This window comes from Rattus rattus, chromosome 14, assembly GCF_011064425.1.
Source record: "Rattus rattus isolate New Zealand chromosome 14, Rrattus_CSIRO_v1, whole genome shotgun sequence".
In the NCBI taxonomy this organism is placed as follows: Eukaryota; Metazoa; Chordata; class Mammalia; order Rodentia; family Muridae; genus Rattus; species Rattus rattus.
The window spans coordinates 29799463-29817997 of record NC_046167.1 but is presented as its reverse complement, the minus strand read 5'-3'; the positions used below and the strand labels follow the sequence as shown (position 1 = coordinate 29817997).

The following is an 18535-nucleotide window of genomic DNA, read 5'->3' as shown; positions in this document are numbered from 1 at the left end:
ATTCTATATACATATGAGCACACTGTATCTGTCTTCAGACACACCAGAAGAGGGTACCAGATTCCATTACAGACGGTTGTGAGCCACCATGTGGTCGCTGGCAATTGAACTCAGGACCTCTGGATGAGCAGTCAGTGCTCCTAACCACTGAGCAATCTCTCCAGCTCAGGTCCTGTTCTCTAATAGTCTGTATATTTACTGGGGGAGTTGAGACCATTAATATTAAGAGTTATCATAGATAAGTGGCTATTAGCCCAAGTGCTTGAATTACCCTAGATGCACAGAACACATGAAACTCAAGAAGGATGACCAAAATCGAATGCTTCACTCCTTCTTTAAAAGGGGAACAAGAATACCCTTGGCAGGGGATAGGGAGGCAATGTTTAGAACAGAGGCAGAAGGAACACCCATTCAGAGCCTGCCCCACATGTGGCCCATACATATACAGCCACCCAATTAGATAAGATGGATGAAGCAAAGAAGTGCAGGCCGACAGGAGCCGGATGTAGATCTCTCCCGAGAGACACAGCCAGACTACAGCAAATACAGAGGCGTATGCCAGCAGGAAACCACTGAACTGAGAACAGGACCCCCGTTGAAGGAATCAGAGAAAGAACTGGAAGAGCTTGAAGGAGCTCGAGACCCCATATGTACAACAATGCCAAACAACCAGAGCTTCCAGGGACTAAGCCACTACCTAAAGACTATACATGGACTGACCCTGGACTCTGACCTCATAGGTAGCAATGAATATCCTAGTAAGAGCACCAGTGGAAGGGAAGCCCTGGGTCCTGCTAAGACTGAACCCCAGTGAACTAGATTGTTGGGGGAGGCGGCAAGGGATGGGGATGAGGATGGGGAGGGGAACACCCATAAAGAAGGGGAGGTGGGAGGGGGATGTTTGCCCAGAAACCGGGAAAGGGAATAACACTCGAAATGTATATAAGAAATACTCAAGTTAATTAAAAAAAAAAAAGAGTTATCATAGAGAGATGTGTATTAATCACTTACATATTGTTGCTTTCTTAGACTTCTTTTGGGTAACTGTTGAAGTTATTTATTACGTATGACCTCCTGGGTGTGTTTATCCTTTCGTTCAGAATTTTTCTAATAATTTCTGTAGAGCTGGCTTAGTGGTCATAAATTCATTTAATCTGTTTTTATCATGGAAAGATTTTATTTCTCCAATTTTAATAGATAGTTTGGTTGGGTATACTGTTCAGATTGACAATTTTGGTCTTTCAGAACTTGGAATACATTGCAAAGCCAGACGTTTTTGTTGAATAATAAGGTATTCTGTTGGTGGGCCTACCTTTATAAGTGTCATGACCTTTCTGTCTTACAGATGTTGATCCCTTTATTTTGTGTTTTTAATGTCTTAACTATAATATTTTGTGGGGAACTTCTATTTTGGCCCTGCCTATTTGGAGTTCTGTAGGCTTCTTGTACTTGGATGGCTATTTCTTTTTCTAGATTTGAGAAACTTTCTTCTCTGGTTTTTGTTTTGTTTTGGAGACCAAGTCTTACTATGTCATACTAACTGCCCTGGAACTCACAGTGTAGAGCAGGCTTGCTTCATGCTCACAGACATCCACCTCCTGGATGCTGGGATTCAAGCCTGTTTACTTTGATGCCCAGCCCCTCCATGATTTTATTGAAAATATATTCTATGCCTTCAGTGCAATAGTGTCCTTTTATTCCCACAATCTACAAGCTGGATCTTTTCTTGGTTACCTATTTTCTCTTCATATTTATTTCAGAATTTCTCAATTGACCTTCCAGTTCCTCTGCCTTGTCCTCCAAGCCCAGAGTCTCTATTTTCCATGGTCCTTTCCATTGGTATGGCTTTCCACTAAGGCAAAGATTTGGCTTATTGAATATTGCATTTCCAGCATTAATTTAGTTGGACTATTCTTCAGCAATTCTGTCTCTGTTAAATTCTGTTTTCACATCTTGGATTGCCTTCTTTACTTCATTCATGTCATTGTTGTTTGCTCTTGGCGTATATTCATGTCTTCTATGAGTTGTTTAAACATTAGTATAATAATTCTTCTGAATTCCTTGGAAATTCTTCCAAGTCACTTTCATTAGACTTGATTATTAGGGAATTTAGTTGTGGGAGATCCATGTCTTCTTGGTTTCTGTTTTTGTTTGTGCATAGGACTTGTGCATCTAGAGTAGTATGTTGGTTGCGACTTCCTTCCTTCCTTCCTTCCTTCCTTCCTTCCTTCCTTCCTTCCTTCCTTCCTTCCTGTCTCTGTCTGTCTCTGTGTTTTTCTTTCATTGTGGTCCTTAGTTGAGGTATTTACAGTGTTCAGGAAAGGACTTAGTAGTAGGTCTGAGAGGCCTGCTTTCTTCTGTCCGGCAGGAGCAGGAAGACTATGAGCAGCATAGGTGGCTAAGCGGGGAGCTGGCTTGCCTACTTGCTGCAAGAGGTGTGCAGACAGCGACCAGCGCCTGGAGTGTGGTTTCTGGGCACTGTAGATGGACCTAATCTTGGGAAGTGGGATGCAGGCGACCATGGGGGCCAGGCTCCTAGTGAACGTTTTTCTTGGGCAGTGCTGCCATGTGAGATGGAGTTTAAGATCTTTAACTCTATAGGCTTAATGCTTATCACTTACCAGCTTCCCCAAAGCTAGTGAGCCTATAGGATGGCAGTTTTGCAGATCTAAGTGCGTTCTTGATTACAGGATTCATCTAAAGTCTAGCATCAAGGGTACATTATTTGTGCTTTAGCAGTTTAACCATAGTCTTTAGGAGACTTTTGCATTGCCCAGAGATTGGACGTGGCAGAAGTATCATTCCAGAATTTATTTAGCTCACCTCTAGGATTTTGGGGTCATAGCCTGTGTTGGTAGAAACTTACAACTTGTTTCTGCATTAGTGTTTGTTTGTTTGTTTGTTTGTTTGTTTGTTTGTTTTTCCTGAGACAGGGTCTCACTATGTACTTCTGGCTGGCCTGGAATTAACTATGTAGACGAAGCTGGCCTCAAATTTACAGAGGTCTGCCTGCCTCCTGAGGGCTGACGTGAAAGGCATGCACCACCATACCTGGCCCAGGTATTCTTTAAAAGATATGTTTTTATGTTATTATTTTGTGTGTATGTAGGTCTAAGCACATGTGGACTATGGTGTATGTGGAAGTCAAAGAACAACTGTGAGAATTGGTTATGTCCTCCCATGATGTTTCAGGACTAGACACAGGTCATCAATCTTGACAGCAAGGGGCTTTACTCACTGAGTTATCTTGTTGGTCTGCACCAGGTATTCTTGACACTAAAACTTTTGATAGAACTGTTGTTTAATATGGAGTTCTGAGAGTTATACCTGAAAGATAAAGCAACTGGAAATATATAGTTATTTGTATATGTATATACATACATATATAGCATATATACACATGGCACACACACACACACACACATATATATATATATACCTAGCAATACCTAGCAGCACCCCCCCCCCACGGGTATAGCTAGTTTTATGTCAACTTGACACAGACTGAAATCATCTGAGTGTAGGCAACCTCAATTAAGATTAATGCCTCCATAAGATCAGCCTGTAAGTAAATCTGTGCAACATTTTCTTAACTGATGATTGATGTCCTAGGGCCTAGCCCATTATGAATGCTGCCACCCCTGTGGTCCTGGGTTCTAAAAGAAAGCAGGCTGAGCAAGCCCTGAGGAGTAAACTAGTAAACAGCGCCCCCCCGCCCATTGTTTTGTATTAGCTGTTGCTTCTAATCTCCTATTCTCAGTCCCCCAATGATGGATTCTTACCTGGTAGTGTAAGCTGAAACAAACTCTTTCCTCTGCAAGTTGCTTTGAACATGTTCCATCACAGCAATAGTAACACTAACTAGGATACACACACACACACACACACACACACACACACACACTCTCACACACACACTCACACACGCACACACACATACACACACTCACATACACACATTCACACACATACTCACATACACATTCACACATACTCACACACACATACTCACACACATACACACACACACTCACACACACTCACACACTCACACACATACTCTCACACACACACACTCTCTCTTTCTCTCTCTCTCTCACTCACACACACATACACACACACTCACATACACACACACATACACACATACACACATACACACTCACATACACACACATATACACACACACACTCACACACACGCACACACACGCACACACACTATGATTTATTCTTGCTTTAGTTCTTTAATGATCTCATCCTTTGACACTGCAGTGTTTATTCACAGGAAGTGGATACACAGAGTGCAGATCCTTCATAACAGCACAACTTTTGAAAGTATTTCTAGTATTCTTGAGTTTTAAGTTCATTATCTTTAAATGTTTTACTTTTTGTTAAAAAAGCAAATCATTGAGATGCACTGGGTCTCTGGCAGGACTTGTCAGAGAACTGTGATTCTACCGAGAAAAGTCCTTCCATGTGAACAACTGTCATAGTTTTAAGTTTTTCCCACTACCAGCTTGGTGGAGTGTTGTGCCTGTAGTCCCAGTTACTAAAAGAGACCAATTGGTAAAGCGTAGAGTTTGAGACCCCTATCTCAAAAGAAAGAAAAAAAGAAAATAAAGGGGAAGGGAAGAAGGGGAAAGGGAAGGGGAAGGAGGAATGGAAAAGGGAAGGAAAGGAAAGGGAAGGAAAGGGAAGGAAAAGCAAGTGTGGGGTGAGGACCCCAGCAAAGGGTACAGCATCCTCTTATGGGAACATGCTGTCAGTCCTTCTCTTTGGGTTAAGGAAGGTTTGGGTGTTTTGCCTTTCTAAACAAGTTAAAAAGCATAATTTATATTTTGCTAGTCTCTGACCTACAAATGGTCAGTCAGTGTTACGGGTTTGTGTTGTGCCTATGAAGCTGTATTGGAGCTGAAATCTCAGCCTGTCTCAGCCCTCTCTTTGAGCTGAACAGCAGACTGGAGCAGTGTTAATATGGAGCAACCACCACAAAGTGTTCTGTGCACTGCAAAACCTTGGGCAAGATCTGAAGATCCTTTCAAAAGATTTGCTAGGATAAACATACATAATAATAAAATTTATTTATATATAATACAATTTAGGCTACCTTTTATTCTAGTAACATTTGTATTGGTACAATCAAAACAATAATTGGGAGATAAACTTTTGGTCTTAACTTTAGCCCTATCAGTGGCATCAAGGAGCATGGTTAACCTTTATATTCTTCACTCCTGTTCCTTTAATGTGAAACTCAGCTGCCAAGTTCATGGGAGAATATTTTGGATGAACCAGTAAGAGCACCATAACAACATGACCCTTGCGTACATACTACCTTAGCTTAACACTCTGTCATGAAATGGGATTTGCTTTCAAGGAAAGGTGGTCCCCATTTGTTTCACTCACTGAGCCAGTGCTTCCCTAGAAGTATTTCAAGATGTTGTATAAGATTGAGTGGGTTAAGACATATCCACACCAGTGGATTTTAATGTCTTTGGTACAGATTTGGGAACAACCACTTACTTGTGAGTTTCAGAGTATTGTTGCTTCTCTGTAAAAGCTATAGTAAAATCCCCTTGCTCTTTAAAATCCACTGTCTGTGAGATCCAGATTTTCTTCACATATCACCTCATGAAACACACTGTAAATTCATTGTAGAAGTATATATTAGAATCTAGATCTGTTTAATTGAAATAAGTATTAAAGCCAAGTGTATTAGAGCAGATTTATAATCTCAGCACTTGGAAGACTGAGACAGAGGTCATCATAAATTTGAGACTGCCTTGGGATATATAGTGAGTTGCGAGCTAGCCTGTGATACATGAGAACCTTTGAGGGAGGCCGATCTCTGTGAGTTCAAGGCCAACCTGGTATATGTAAGTTCCAGGCTAGCCAAGGATACACAAAGAAGCCCTGTCTTGAAAAACAAAACAAAACAAAAGAAGAAAGGAAGGAAGGAAGGAAGGAAGGAAGGAAGGAAGGAAGGAAGGTAGAGAGAGAGAACCAAAACCAAACAACAACAAAAATCATAATCATTAAAAGAAATAGTTGCTGTGGCGATGGAGGTGCATGCCTGAATTTCAGCAGAAGCAGGTGACTGCCTGAGGTCAGTCTGGTTTATGTAATAAGTTTCAGGCTAGCCAGGGATACATAATGAGACATTGTCTCAAAACAACAACAAAACCCGGCAACCAACTGAAAACATACACACACAAAAACCCCAAGGTAAAACACTGTCAGAATGTTTACTAAATAATTTTTCAAAAATGTAACTTTTTCATAAAATTATAGCATTGTAATAATAGATTTACCATTGCTGAGCTATTAGGTGATCATTTTTCCATTTTAATTTCTAGTGTGGTATTAGTCAGTAGATAAAAATCTTGTGCAACTGTCTTATATGGGCTTGCAAGCACCAGATATGGAATGGACATCTTTGTCAGATTTTGTGTCCACAATCCCTATTTGTATCCTGAAACAAGTCATGGTCCATAATGTGTTGTTTATGTCATGGACAGAGTCAGGATTCCACTTCCTAGTATGTGGTTATTAAATAGTTACCATCACTATACTAGGTCGAAATCCAGTTGACTCAGATACTGAAACCTCTTTAGGGCTGGTGAGATGGCTCAGATGCTGAAAACACTTACTGCTGAATTGGATGACTGGAGTTTGATCCTGTGGAGCTACCTGGTAGAAGGAGAGACCAATTCCAATAAGTTGTTCTGTCAATCTTACAACACAGTGGCGTGAACATACAAAGTGGCATAGACACATACCCAAACATACTCTATATGTAATAAAAAATTGAAAACAACAAAACCTCTGAGGTAGTTAGCAAGTTTAAGTATAAAGATATCCTGAGATTTCTCTCAATTTGAGAGAGTTTGAGGTTACTTGAGAGGAGGAGGGAACCTTCTGCCAGTTAATACAGTGCTGGATATCCTTCCATCATTTGTACAGTGTTGGTTTCTGGGCTGAGATTGTGGAAAAAAATCCTTTTTCTTTGTACCTTTAACTGTTCAACACACACATGCACATGCACACACAGGCACACAATGTACTATTATACACACACACACACACACACACACACACACACACACACACACACACACACACACACGATGCACTTTACTTCTACAATCCAAGGTAGATAAGGTAGATGCGGGTACTGTGAGAGGAAGGCTGAAATGGCCCGGTAGGTGTGTGTATCAGTTGCCTCTGGCCTCATTTGTCACTTCCTAATCTAGGCTTAGATCAAGGTGTGGCTTCAGCTCTGGTTCCCACAGAAAGCCTTCAGTTTTCGTTCAGGACTGGCTGGACAGATCTTTATTCTGTGCGCCTGTGATAGTCAGACAGAGTAGAGCGGCCAGCTCCTTACCACAGAAAGCCTTCAGTTTTCGTTCAGGACTGGCTGGACTGATCTTTATTCTGTGCGCCTGTGATAGTCAGACAGAGTAGAGTGGCCAGCTCCTTACTTGTTGATGTATTGTTTTTAGGCCTCAGTTCTACCCATGCTACTTCATGTCTCAGTCCATGAAGTGCAGTGCTACCCATAGCTTTCTTTTTTTATGTGTTAAAGTATTTGCTTTCTAGAAAATGCCATTGTAAGTAAATCTTAACTATTTGTTGTGAATCTATTTTCCCCCTCCCAGAGAAGGGTATTTCTGTGTTTTTTATCCTGCCCACAAATTCATGATCCTTCTGCCTCAGCCTCCTGAGTGCCCAGATTTCAAACATATGCCACTATGCTCACCTTGCAAAACCATATTCAAATATTTTTGAAGTAATAAACACTAGTAAAGTAGCCTGGGACTCATTGGTGTTTCTTAAAAGACAGCAGCTTCCATGAGGTTCTTTTATTGTTCAAGATAGAAACTCCTACTGTATTTCATTTTCAAGGTCTAAATCAAAATGCATAGTGCACTTAGTTAAATTAAGAAAAGTTTCTAAAATTATAGTGGCCAGATGTATAGACTGATTACTAGAGACTGTAGTAGGCTTTGAGTCCAATCCAAAGGGCGTTTGTGGATATACTTAGTAGTGTGATATAGGGAGATGCCAATGTCACTCATTTCTTAGTTAAAGACTGATGGGGCTCTGCACCTCTCCACTGATACTCCATGTTGGAAAGAGGCTGCCACACCAGCCCTGAGGCAAGAGGGTGTTTTGGAACAGACAGGAAAGGCTTGAAAGGTCCTGCAATTTCTTTGTTCTATGGTGTACTCTGTGTGTGTGTGTGTGTGTGTGTGTGTGTGTGTGTGTGTGTGTGTGAGAGAGAGAGAGAGAGAGAGAGAGAGAGAGAGAGAGAGAGAGAGAGAGACAGAAACAGGTATGCATGTTGTAGAATATAAAAATGACTTTTCGTTAAACATATCGAGACAGTGTATTGGCTTACATCTAAAATAGTGAAAGAATTGCCGTATGCAAAACATTTCATTTATCAAAAAAGTAATCTACCACATTTGAATTTTCTTCAGTTCCTCTTACTCAGTTAAAGAGGAGGAGTTTGTGCTTTGGCCTGAAAAGGGTGACCCTGTTAGTAGCCCAGAGGTTGCAAGGTAGTTTAACTGCTTTAGAACTTCGTGCTCGGAACATTCTTAGCTGCCAAAGCATGGGCAGCAAAAGTGAGGCACATGGGTTCTTTAGTATCTGTCACATCAGAGAATGACAGTTCCAGGACAGTGACTACCTCCTAATGGTAAGTACCCCACTTGTTCTTCATTTCTGAGATTCAGAAAAAAGAAAAGAGAAGTAGGCTGGTTGTGATAGCAAGTGGTACTCTTAAAAATAAACAAAAGCAAAACAAGTCCAGCTTTAATCCTCAATGATGGTCATTTTTTCAGGTTTCTGTAGCTGGATCAGGCACTGGAAGAGGCTCCCCAGCTGTGACTCTAGTACAGTTACCTTCAGGCCAAACTGTACAGGTCCAGGGAGTAATTCAGACACCACATCCATCGGTTATTCAGTCACCACAAATACAAACTGTTCAGGTTAGCTTCCTTCCTTGACCATTTGTCTTTGACTTTCTTGAGCTTTAAATTTTTTCTGTTGTTTAATTCATTTATCATCATTTTTTTTCTTTTACTCTTTTAGAGATAAGGTTTCACTATGTAGCCAAGGCTGGCTTTGAACACCTTATCCTCCTCCTCAGCCTCTCAAATCATGGGACTACAGGCGTGTGCCGCTCCATTTACCTGTTTTGTGTAACTTTATATTAAAGATGTCTTTTTGGATACTTGGAGAATTTCTTTTTATGTATGGTACATTGTGTTGTGCTGTGTATATAGACTGACTTACGGGTTGGAGTTTTGTTATCGCTCTTAATTTTATACAATGAGTAATTGTTAAATACACATTTGTGTGCTTTAGCTTCTTTTTCTCAGACTTACATTTATCTAGCAAAGCTCTTTAGTGGTGCTTTGAGGACTCGGCAGACGTTGTGATAAACATAGCACTATGAAGAGCACAGTCCTGGCTGGCTTTGGATTCCCCGTAACACGAGTTGGCATCAAGCTTCCTGCCTTGGTGTCCTGAGTACATTATTGCTCAGGGTCAGACATTTAGTTCAGATTAGTGAGTGCAGCCCTTAGGAATTCAGGACATTTGATGCTGGGCTTTAACTACAGATCTTTGTGCATGCTAAGCACATTCTCTAATACCTCCTGCACCCCAGTCTGAAAGTACAGATCCTTGTCACTTGGGCACTTTGTTTCCACGTCATACACTCCTGAGGTTGAACCTGGGCTTTTGTAGATGTGGTTGTGGTACAGATATGTATTTTATGACTTATTGTTATTATCAAAATGGTCACATCCTAGACTCTTGAAGATAGTTTTTTCATTAATAGATATTATTTATTATGCGTGTACTTTATAGCATACTTTTCATATCTACTAAACTGATTTCTTTTGTAGGTCAATTTGTTATTATTCTTTAGTGTAGAACTTGTTTGAACCTAAGTGGTGACAAGCAAGGCTTAAATCTGTGAGGAAAATGGATGTGCATATACATAATCTTGCCTTCGCCTGCATGGTTGAGTGTAGTTTCTCATAGAACGCTGTGAGGGCTGCAGCACAGCACTGACATGATGAATTTCCATAAAAAATTTCTATATTCCCTGAGCTTGCTTCTCTTTCCAGCTTAAGTATCTTGTCTTTGTTGCCAGGGGGTAGAAATAATTCCTATCATTGTTTTTACTTTTTGGTGATGACCCTTGATTCCAAGAATTTGTAACTTCTTTTTTTTTTTTTGTTTTTTAAGACTTATTTATTGGGGGTTGGGGATTTAGCTCAGTGGTAGAGCGCCCTGGGTTCGGTCCCCAGCTCTGGGAAAAAAAAAGAAAAAGAAAAAGGAAAAAAAAAAAAGATTTACTTATATATATATATATACAGTGTGTATGTGTGTATATATATATATATATACACACACACTGTAGCTGTCTTCAGACACACCAGAAGAGGGCATCAGATCTCATTACAGATGGTTGTGAGCCACCATGTGGTTGCTGGGATTTGAACTCAGGACTTCTGGAAGAGCAGTCAGTGCTCTTAACTGCTGAGCCATCTCTCCAGCCCGAATTTGTAACTTCTTTTTTTTTTAATATTTTATTTATTTATTATATATTATGACTACACTGTCACTATCTTCAGACACACCAGAAGAGGGCATCAGATCTCATTTCAGATGGTTGTGAGCCACCATGTGGTTGCTGGGATTTGAACTCAGGACCTTGGGAAGAGCAGTCGGTGCTCTTAACCACTGAGCCATCTCTCCAGCCCGAATTTGTAACTTCTAATTTTAATTATAAAGTTAGAAAGTTTCTCCTTGTTCTTCTTTGCATTATGAATTTTATTAGTCATAAAAACTTTACCTGGCTCGTATTGGAATGCAACACTGTTTTATAATAAGAATATGCTGTTGTGGGGTTGGGGATTTAGCTTAGTGGTAGAGCACTTGCCTAGGAAGCACAAGGCCCTGGGTTCGATCCCCAGCTCTGAAAAAAAGAACAAAAAAAAAAAAAAAAAAAAAAAGAATATGCTGTTGTTTTGTTAAGTTAATGATTTGATTATCTTTGTAGAGATAAATGCTCTTGGATCTTATCTTAGAACTCCCATGTTCTAAATGTCAAATCTTCTGCATGAACTTCAATTTTTAAATGTTTTATTAGCATTATTAATTATATGCAGTAGTGGTTTCATTTATAATGACATTCCATACAATACTAGAATTTGCTTTGTAGACCAGGCTGGCCTCAAACTCATAGTCATCCACTTGCTTCTGTCTTCCAAGTGCTGGGATTAAAGACATGAGCCACCACCACTGCTCATTTCATCTACCTTTTCTAAACTGGATGAAATAATGGTCTCCCCTGAACAGGAGGGAATTGCTGTGGTTTTTGGACAGCTGTGTGAAGTATATTGCCAGTGTAAAATACATGGTGTATGACTGTGTAAGGTCCTAGTAGGTTCTATTCAGTGTGTGAGTGTTTGTGTAGAGTATCCATGACCAAAAATGTTATATTTGTAGATGAATATATATGCATATGTGTGGTATATATGTACACACACATGCCTGTCTATATGCATTCAAGACTAGATAATTCCTTTTATTAAAATCAGAAATGAACTTTTAGTATGTATTTTAATTGGTAAACAATTTTTACCCATTTATTTTGAACAACATTTTGTTTTAAAGTGTGTATACCTTGTGGTATGACTAAATTAGCTAATTAAAATATGTATTTTATATCATTTTTTCATGCTGGAAACACTTTAAATATGCTAATTCTACACAAACTTTTAGAATTTTCAAGAGGAAAATATACCGATCTTCCTTTTTTCTCCTCTTCTTTCTTGGCATTTTTCTAGAGAAGATTTTTTGAAGCTCAAGCTGGCTTCAAGCTCATAGTATATTTAAGAATGTCCTTGAATTTTATGTGCTTCTGTTTCTGCCTTCAAATGTTGGGGTTAGAGGATTTCACCACTATACCGGGTTTTAAGTGATGTTGGGGATCAAATATACGGCGTTGTACAGGATGAAAGCACTCTCTCAACTGGGCCACCTCCCCAGCACCGTGCTGTTCCTACCTGGACTCACCACGTAGCATGAAGGAGCTACATGTTGTTTTCATGCTTGATCTTCTTAGTTTTTTCCCCCATGTCAAAGTCTCATGTAACATGAAGTTTTGTAAACCTACTTCCCCTAAACCTTAGAGCTAAATGACTAAATATATTGACAGAAGACATGTTTAGAGATTTGTCATTTTAGTTTTCTCATTTTCTTTAGTTGTCATATCATTGCATTGTTCCTGGTTTTAAAAGTGAAATCATGCTGTAAGTTCTGATACTTTTATTTTTACCACTCTTATCCATCCATCCATCCATCCATCCATCCATCCATCCATCCATCCATCCACTCACCCACCCACTCACTCACTCACCAGTCTATCTTCTATGTGAATGTGTCTTTGGGTGCATTCCATAATGTCTACTTGTAGGTTAGAGGACAACCAGTGGGAATTTGTTCTCTGTGTGTTATGTGGGTCTTGGGACTGAACTCAGGTTGTCAGGCATAGTGGCAAGTGCTTTTATTCACTGAGCCATCTTACTGGTTTTTTAAATATAAATTTGTTTTGACTTCAGAATCTTTAAACTCTAATATAAGCCTTATAATATAAATTCTTCTCTTAACAAGCCTGGTTTTACTGATTTGTTTACATAAGCATTCTTCTTCGGACCTATCTAGTGCACTAACTTTTTTTAAAAGTTTACATTTCAAATGTTATCCCCTTTCCCAGTTTCCCATCCATAAATCCCCTATCCCATCTCTCCTCTCCCTGCTTCTATGAGGGTGTTCTGCCACCCACCCCTTCCTGCTTCCCCACCTTCCCCTACCCTGGGGCATTGAGCCTTGGCGGGACCAAGGGCTTCTCCTTCCATTGATGCCCAACAAGGCCATCCTCTGTTACATATGCATGCAGCTGGAGCCATGGGTCTGTCCATGTGTACTCTTTGGATGGTGGTTTAGTCCCTGGGAGCTCTGGTTGGTTGGTATTGTTATTCTTATGGGGTTGCAAACCCCTTCAAACCCCTTCAGACCTCTTCAGCTCCTTTAATCCTTTCTCTAACTCCTCCATTCAGGAACCTGTTCTCAGTTCAGTGGTTGGCTGCGAGCATCTGCTTCTGTATCTGTCAGGCTCTGGCAGAGTCTCTCAGCAGACAGCTCTGTCAGGCTCCTGTCAGCTTGCACTTCTTGGCATCAGCAATAGTGCCTGGGTTCGGTGGCTGTATATGATGCCGTAACTTTTATACCCAGTTTAGGCCAATGATAATGTAGAGAGAGCACTAAATTGAGTAGTTTTTCTGCATCTGTTATGGCCTTACTGATACCTGTACTTACAAGGACACATTCAGGTTTGGGGTTTTGAGTCTTAAGTGTTTTATGCATTTCCCTTTCCTGTGAAGCCTTACTTGGTATTCCAAGTACTCTTCTATTGAATTTTTGTAGTTTATTATCCATTCTATTCCTTGTTTTCCTCTCCATACAAGCACTAAGCTGAGTTCTATGCACAGACTCTTAATCACCATTTTTGAGTGAAATGAAGACCATACATGTTATGATGCATTTCAGAAAGTCTTGTATTATAGGTAGCAACAATTGCAGAGACAGATGATTCTGCAGACTCAGAAGTAATCGATTCGCATAAACGTAGAGAAATTCTTTCACGAAGACCCTCATATAGGTGAGTTAACTAACTTTCCAACTGGAGTATTTCCACACAAAAAACCCCACAATAATTATAGAGCCAAGCAATTATTCTTTATAGCTTTTTTTGTTGTCTCTTTCTATATCCTAATTGCTTATATTTTTATATTATATTTTAGAAAAATACTGAATGAACTTTCCTCTGATGTGCCTGGTATTCCCAAGATTGAAGAAGAAAAATCAGAGGAAGAAGGGACACCACCTAACATTGCTACCATGGCAGTACCAACTAGCATATATCAGACTAGCACGGGGCAATACAGTATGTATGCTACGATTCAATAGACACAGTGCTAGCTTTAAGTCTTCCCTATTACAGTGAAGCGGTGTGGGTGTGGGCATCCAAATGTTTCATTAACAACTGTGAATCATTAACAGCTGTGTGTCACAGAATAAAAAGTGCATGTTAAAGCAGTAAGATATTTGTACTGATAGCTGAAAAGTCTTTATTGCTGAGTGTGCATGATAAGTGGTTAAAAATTAAAGAAAGGGTTCCTATTTACATGTTTATATTCATCTCAAGTAACAATTTGAAAAGTTCTTGTTTTTGTTGTCTTTCTGCTATAAATGTCTGTATTTCATTGTCGATGGCTTTTGTTGCCAGCGACTTATTATACTTAATCATATAATAAGAGGTAAATATGTTTTCTAAGTTGTGCTTTAAATGTAATTTCATTTCATTACTTTGTTAATTTGTGCTGCAGTTTTTCTAAAAGAACAAAAAATTATTTAACTTTCAAACTGTAGCAATTGGATAGATCATTTTATTTGAACTTTACACACTGGAAGCTCTAATAAACAGATACATTGGCATTTAGACTTGTGCATTTTAATGTATTGTTACTTCTGTGCTTTTTGAAATTCTTACTAAAGCACTAATGATTTTCCTAAGTCAAGCACATTTGACAGACAAGAATAATGCGACCTAGAAAGCAAAGTAGAAAGGAAGAAAGGAAACCAGAGGAAACAACTTCTTGGGTCCTTGGGGATGTATGTAATGTTATATACTGTGTCTAAATAAAGTGCAAAGACTATAATGTAGTCTTACCTGCAAAGTCTCAAGACTTGGCTATTAAACATGTTATCTCCTTTTCTGTATGGAAGATCTTATGTAGGAGTTGTTGTTGTTGTTTGTTTCTTAGAATTTCTCCTGTGGTGATAGATATTTGTAATAGTAAATTAAATCCTGTTGGTAATTTTGGGCAGCTATTGTCATGACCTGTCAAAGATGGGTATAACTTGTCAATACTCTGCTGGATGCTGAATGCACATGTTCAAAATGAGTGTGAAGAAAATTCCCACAACCTTTTGTTTCTGTCTTGGTTTCTTTGTCCTATTGGGACTATGTGGTGAATGTTTTAGGTCTGTAAACCAGGGCTTGCTAGCTTTTGTGCCTCTGTAGTACAGTCTAGGTTCCTGGAGTGCAGACAGCTCCTCAGCTCTGTGTCCCTAGACAGGCTGAGCAGGTCTAGGAGGCTAGAGCCTCCCTACTGATCCTCAGCCTTGAGCAACTTTGCCCATTTACCCAGTGCGCAGTGGGCTGTTCATGCTATTGTTTTCTGTTTGTGCTTTGACAGGGGAAAGTTTGGAAAATACTGCTGAAAGAATGTTAATACAAAGTTTTGGAGATGAGGCTAAGAGAATGTTATCTTGGCATTTCTCTGGCATGGCCTGAGACTACATAGGACTTTTCATGGTGGCAATGATCTATTAACAGGGAACAAGGGAAGTTGATGCTGTGGGTTAATTTGCCTAGATTATTACCACTAAATGTGACATGAAATGTGAAATGAAAGCTAGGAGAATGTTGAAGCTGGAGGGAATGTGGTGAAGGGCTCTGGTGTTTGCTTCTGCTCACTCAGTGATCAGATCAAGAGGCATCTCAGGCTTTAGTCTTTGAAGTGGGAGTAATTTCAGGGGCCAAACTGTGGGGTATATGTGAAGACAAAAGAAAAGCATAGGTCAGAGTGGGGAGAAAAAGATGTGCAAACACTGGGAGGAGACAAAGGAGTTTGCATTAGTTGAGACGATCTTGTTCATGCTCATTCAGCCTCTCCTTTCAGTGAGCTGCTGTGCCGTGGCTGCAGAGCTCCCAGTGTCTACACTTGGCTTTCTAGTCACTCTATGTAGGCTGCAAGGTGGGGAGAGTCAGAAGTTCCGGGGGTAACGAGGCAACTGTTAGAAGTTCAGCAGAATAATCTCTATACTTCATTAGGGAATATCTATATATACCATTATACATACAAGATCCATTGTAATTAATCTTCTTACTATTAAAAACTTAGCAGGTTTTGATGCATTTATGTTATATATTAAATATTTAAGAATAGAAAAAGCTGCTAGCATTCCTTGAATTTTAGAATAGTTTGACTAGAAGCTCTGTATATTTTTCTATGCATTGTTTTGAGTCACCCTCATAATCTTCTGACAAGAATATCAAACTTGATGAAATAAAATATCTCCCACATTTAGTTACATTAATTTTTTCTTTCTGTTTATGTGGATACACTTGCTTACACATGCATATACAAAGGCTAGAGGCTGACATAGGTGTCTTCTATGGCTTCTGCACCTTATGTTTTGAGATAAGGCCTCACCTGGAGCTCACCATTTTGGAAAGACTTTCTGGTATTCGCTCATCTCCACTAAGTGCTGAGGTTACAAACATATAACACTAACCCCAGCTTTTACATGGGTGGTGAGGAGTGAACTCAGGTCCTCATGTTTGCACACCTGAGCCATCTTTCTAGCCCAAAGTCATATTTTTAATAGTTGAAAGGTATTTGTTGAAAAGTGATTTTATTATTTTGATTTCCTATTTTTATTTTTTAGTAGTTCCAGGGATCCATCTGGGACCTTGTGCATGTTAGGCCAGGGCTAACACTGAGCTACACACATCCTTACCTTGCAACTACTGTTTATCTTAGAAGTTAAATATTTTTACTGAGTACAGGAAAAACAGGCAGACTTAAAAATAAAACTGAAGAATGTAGTCATTGATCAGGCAAGGATTTACTATTAGAGGATACATAATAGCTATACCGCAGAGGCTCTGCTGGGATGACAGACACTCGCAGGAGTGTGGCTCACTGGGAAAGCATTTACCTGGTGTGTACAGGCCTTGGCTTCAGTCTCAAGCACCACAGTCAATTGGTTTGGTCAAGGAAGATCTCTTCTATCTCAGGGAATACCTAGAGATAAGCTAAGCTACCACATGATGGCCTTATCGATGATAGTAGCAAAGAATGTTATTTGCTGCATAAAACATTTAAAATATATAGTGAATTCATAAAAGCAAAAGTGAAAAGACAAATGTCTTACAATTTTAAATGAAATTAAAAAATATTTTTATGTGTATGGGTAATTTTTTGCGTGAATTTTTGTCTGTTCATTGTGTGTCCTTGGTACCTGAGGAGGTCAGAAGAGAGCCTCAGATCCTCTGGGCCTGGATTACAGATAGTTGTGTGCCGTTATGTGGGTGCCGTGAATAAACCTGGGTCCTCTGAGAGAGCAGCCATATGCTCTTAGTTACTGATCCATCTCTCTAGTCCCCAAGTGACTAAAAATTTTAATTCAATAAACTGTTCTCTTAGAGAAGGTTTTAAACCCACACTCTGCTCTACCCAGTCTTTTCTTTACAATGAAAGGCTGCTGCCAAGGCTTCACATGATTCTTTTTGGATGTCCCGTGAGTTTTCTGTGCTCCTATTGTGTTTTCCTGAGAACATTATTGGAATGAGTCTCTATGACTCATCTTTTTATTCTTGTATATTAAAGGTAAGTGGGCCAAACTAAAATCCACCTTCACGAAATAACAAGTATGGACATTGTGAACTGCTTAAAGAATTAAAATATTTTACTAGTTATGGAATGTGATTTATTATGATATTCATACATGTACATATCTATCATAAGAATTCAGAATCCTTAGGATGCTCTTATGAATAAATACTTTTCTCATAAAGGCAATTGGTTTACACATTCTAAAGAAACTGAATTTGTATATTCTTCTTTTTTTTTTAAAGATTTATTTATTTATTATATGAGTACACTGTAGCTGTCTTCACACATACCAGAAGAAGGCATTGGATCTCATTACAGATGGTTGTGAGCCACCATGTGGTTACTGGGAATTGAACTCAGGACTTCTGGAAGAGCAGTCAGTGCTCTTAACCACTGAGCCGTCTCTCCAGCCCTGAATTTGTATATTCTTAGCAGTGACATTACTTATATCCCTCGAGTAACTTTCGAAATTATCTATGTAGTTATTGACATGTAAATGTGGCTCTTTGACGCTTGTGTTGCTGTTCTAATAGCTACTGTGATTGTATCTTCTCTATACCTCTGGCTTTCAAGACACGGGTCTCTCTCCCCACTTCCTTCTGCCCCTCTCCAGCACACACAGAACACACACAGACACACACAGACACACATACACGGACACGCACACAGCTCTAGTGTGGTGCAACACCAAGGCCTTGTGTTTCATGCATTCTACTCTGCCACCAGCCCGCTCCTGCTGTCTTGTTGAATATTAATGTAGTCGCTGGGCTTGGTGGCGCGCACCCTTTTTCCCAGCATTTGGGAGGCAGAGATAGGTGTATCTCTGAGTCTGAGGCCTGGCTTGTCTACAGAGTGAGTTCCAGGACAGTCAGTGCTGCACAGAGAAACCCTATACCAAACAAACAAAAACAAAAGACCCAACAAACAAAAAACCCCCAACAACAACAAAATTAATGTTGTGAGATTTCAGTTTTGAATCTTCT

The 18535-nt window shown here is 39.6% G+C and overlaps 1 protein-coding gene across 26 annotated transcripts in view; it reads left to right on the top strand.

Annotated features, from left to right (window-relative positions):
* Positions 1-18535, top strand: part of Crem (cAMP responsive element modulator) — a 65291-nt gene that overhangs the window by 20931 nt on the left and 25825 nt on the right. For 11 of the 26 annotated variants that reach the window (XM_032884342.1, XM_032884341.1, XM_032884344.1 and 8 more), the window contains 2 exons: positions 13653-13747; positions 13890-14032. The exons of 5 other annotated variants lie outside the window; for them this stretch is intronic. In XM_032884342.1, the coding sequence (XP_032740233.1) occupies positions 13653-13747; positions 13890-14032 (238 nt within the window). Of the gene's footprint in view, positions 1-8849; positions 8997-13652; positions 13748-13889; positions 14588-18535 lie in introns of those variants that run through there. 10 more of the 26 variants (XM_032884307.1, XM_032884309.1, XM_032884317.1 and 7 more) reach the window with 3 other exon arrangements.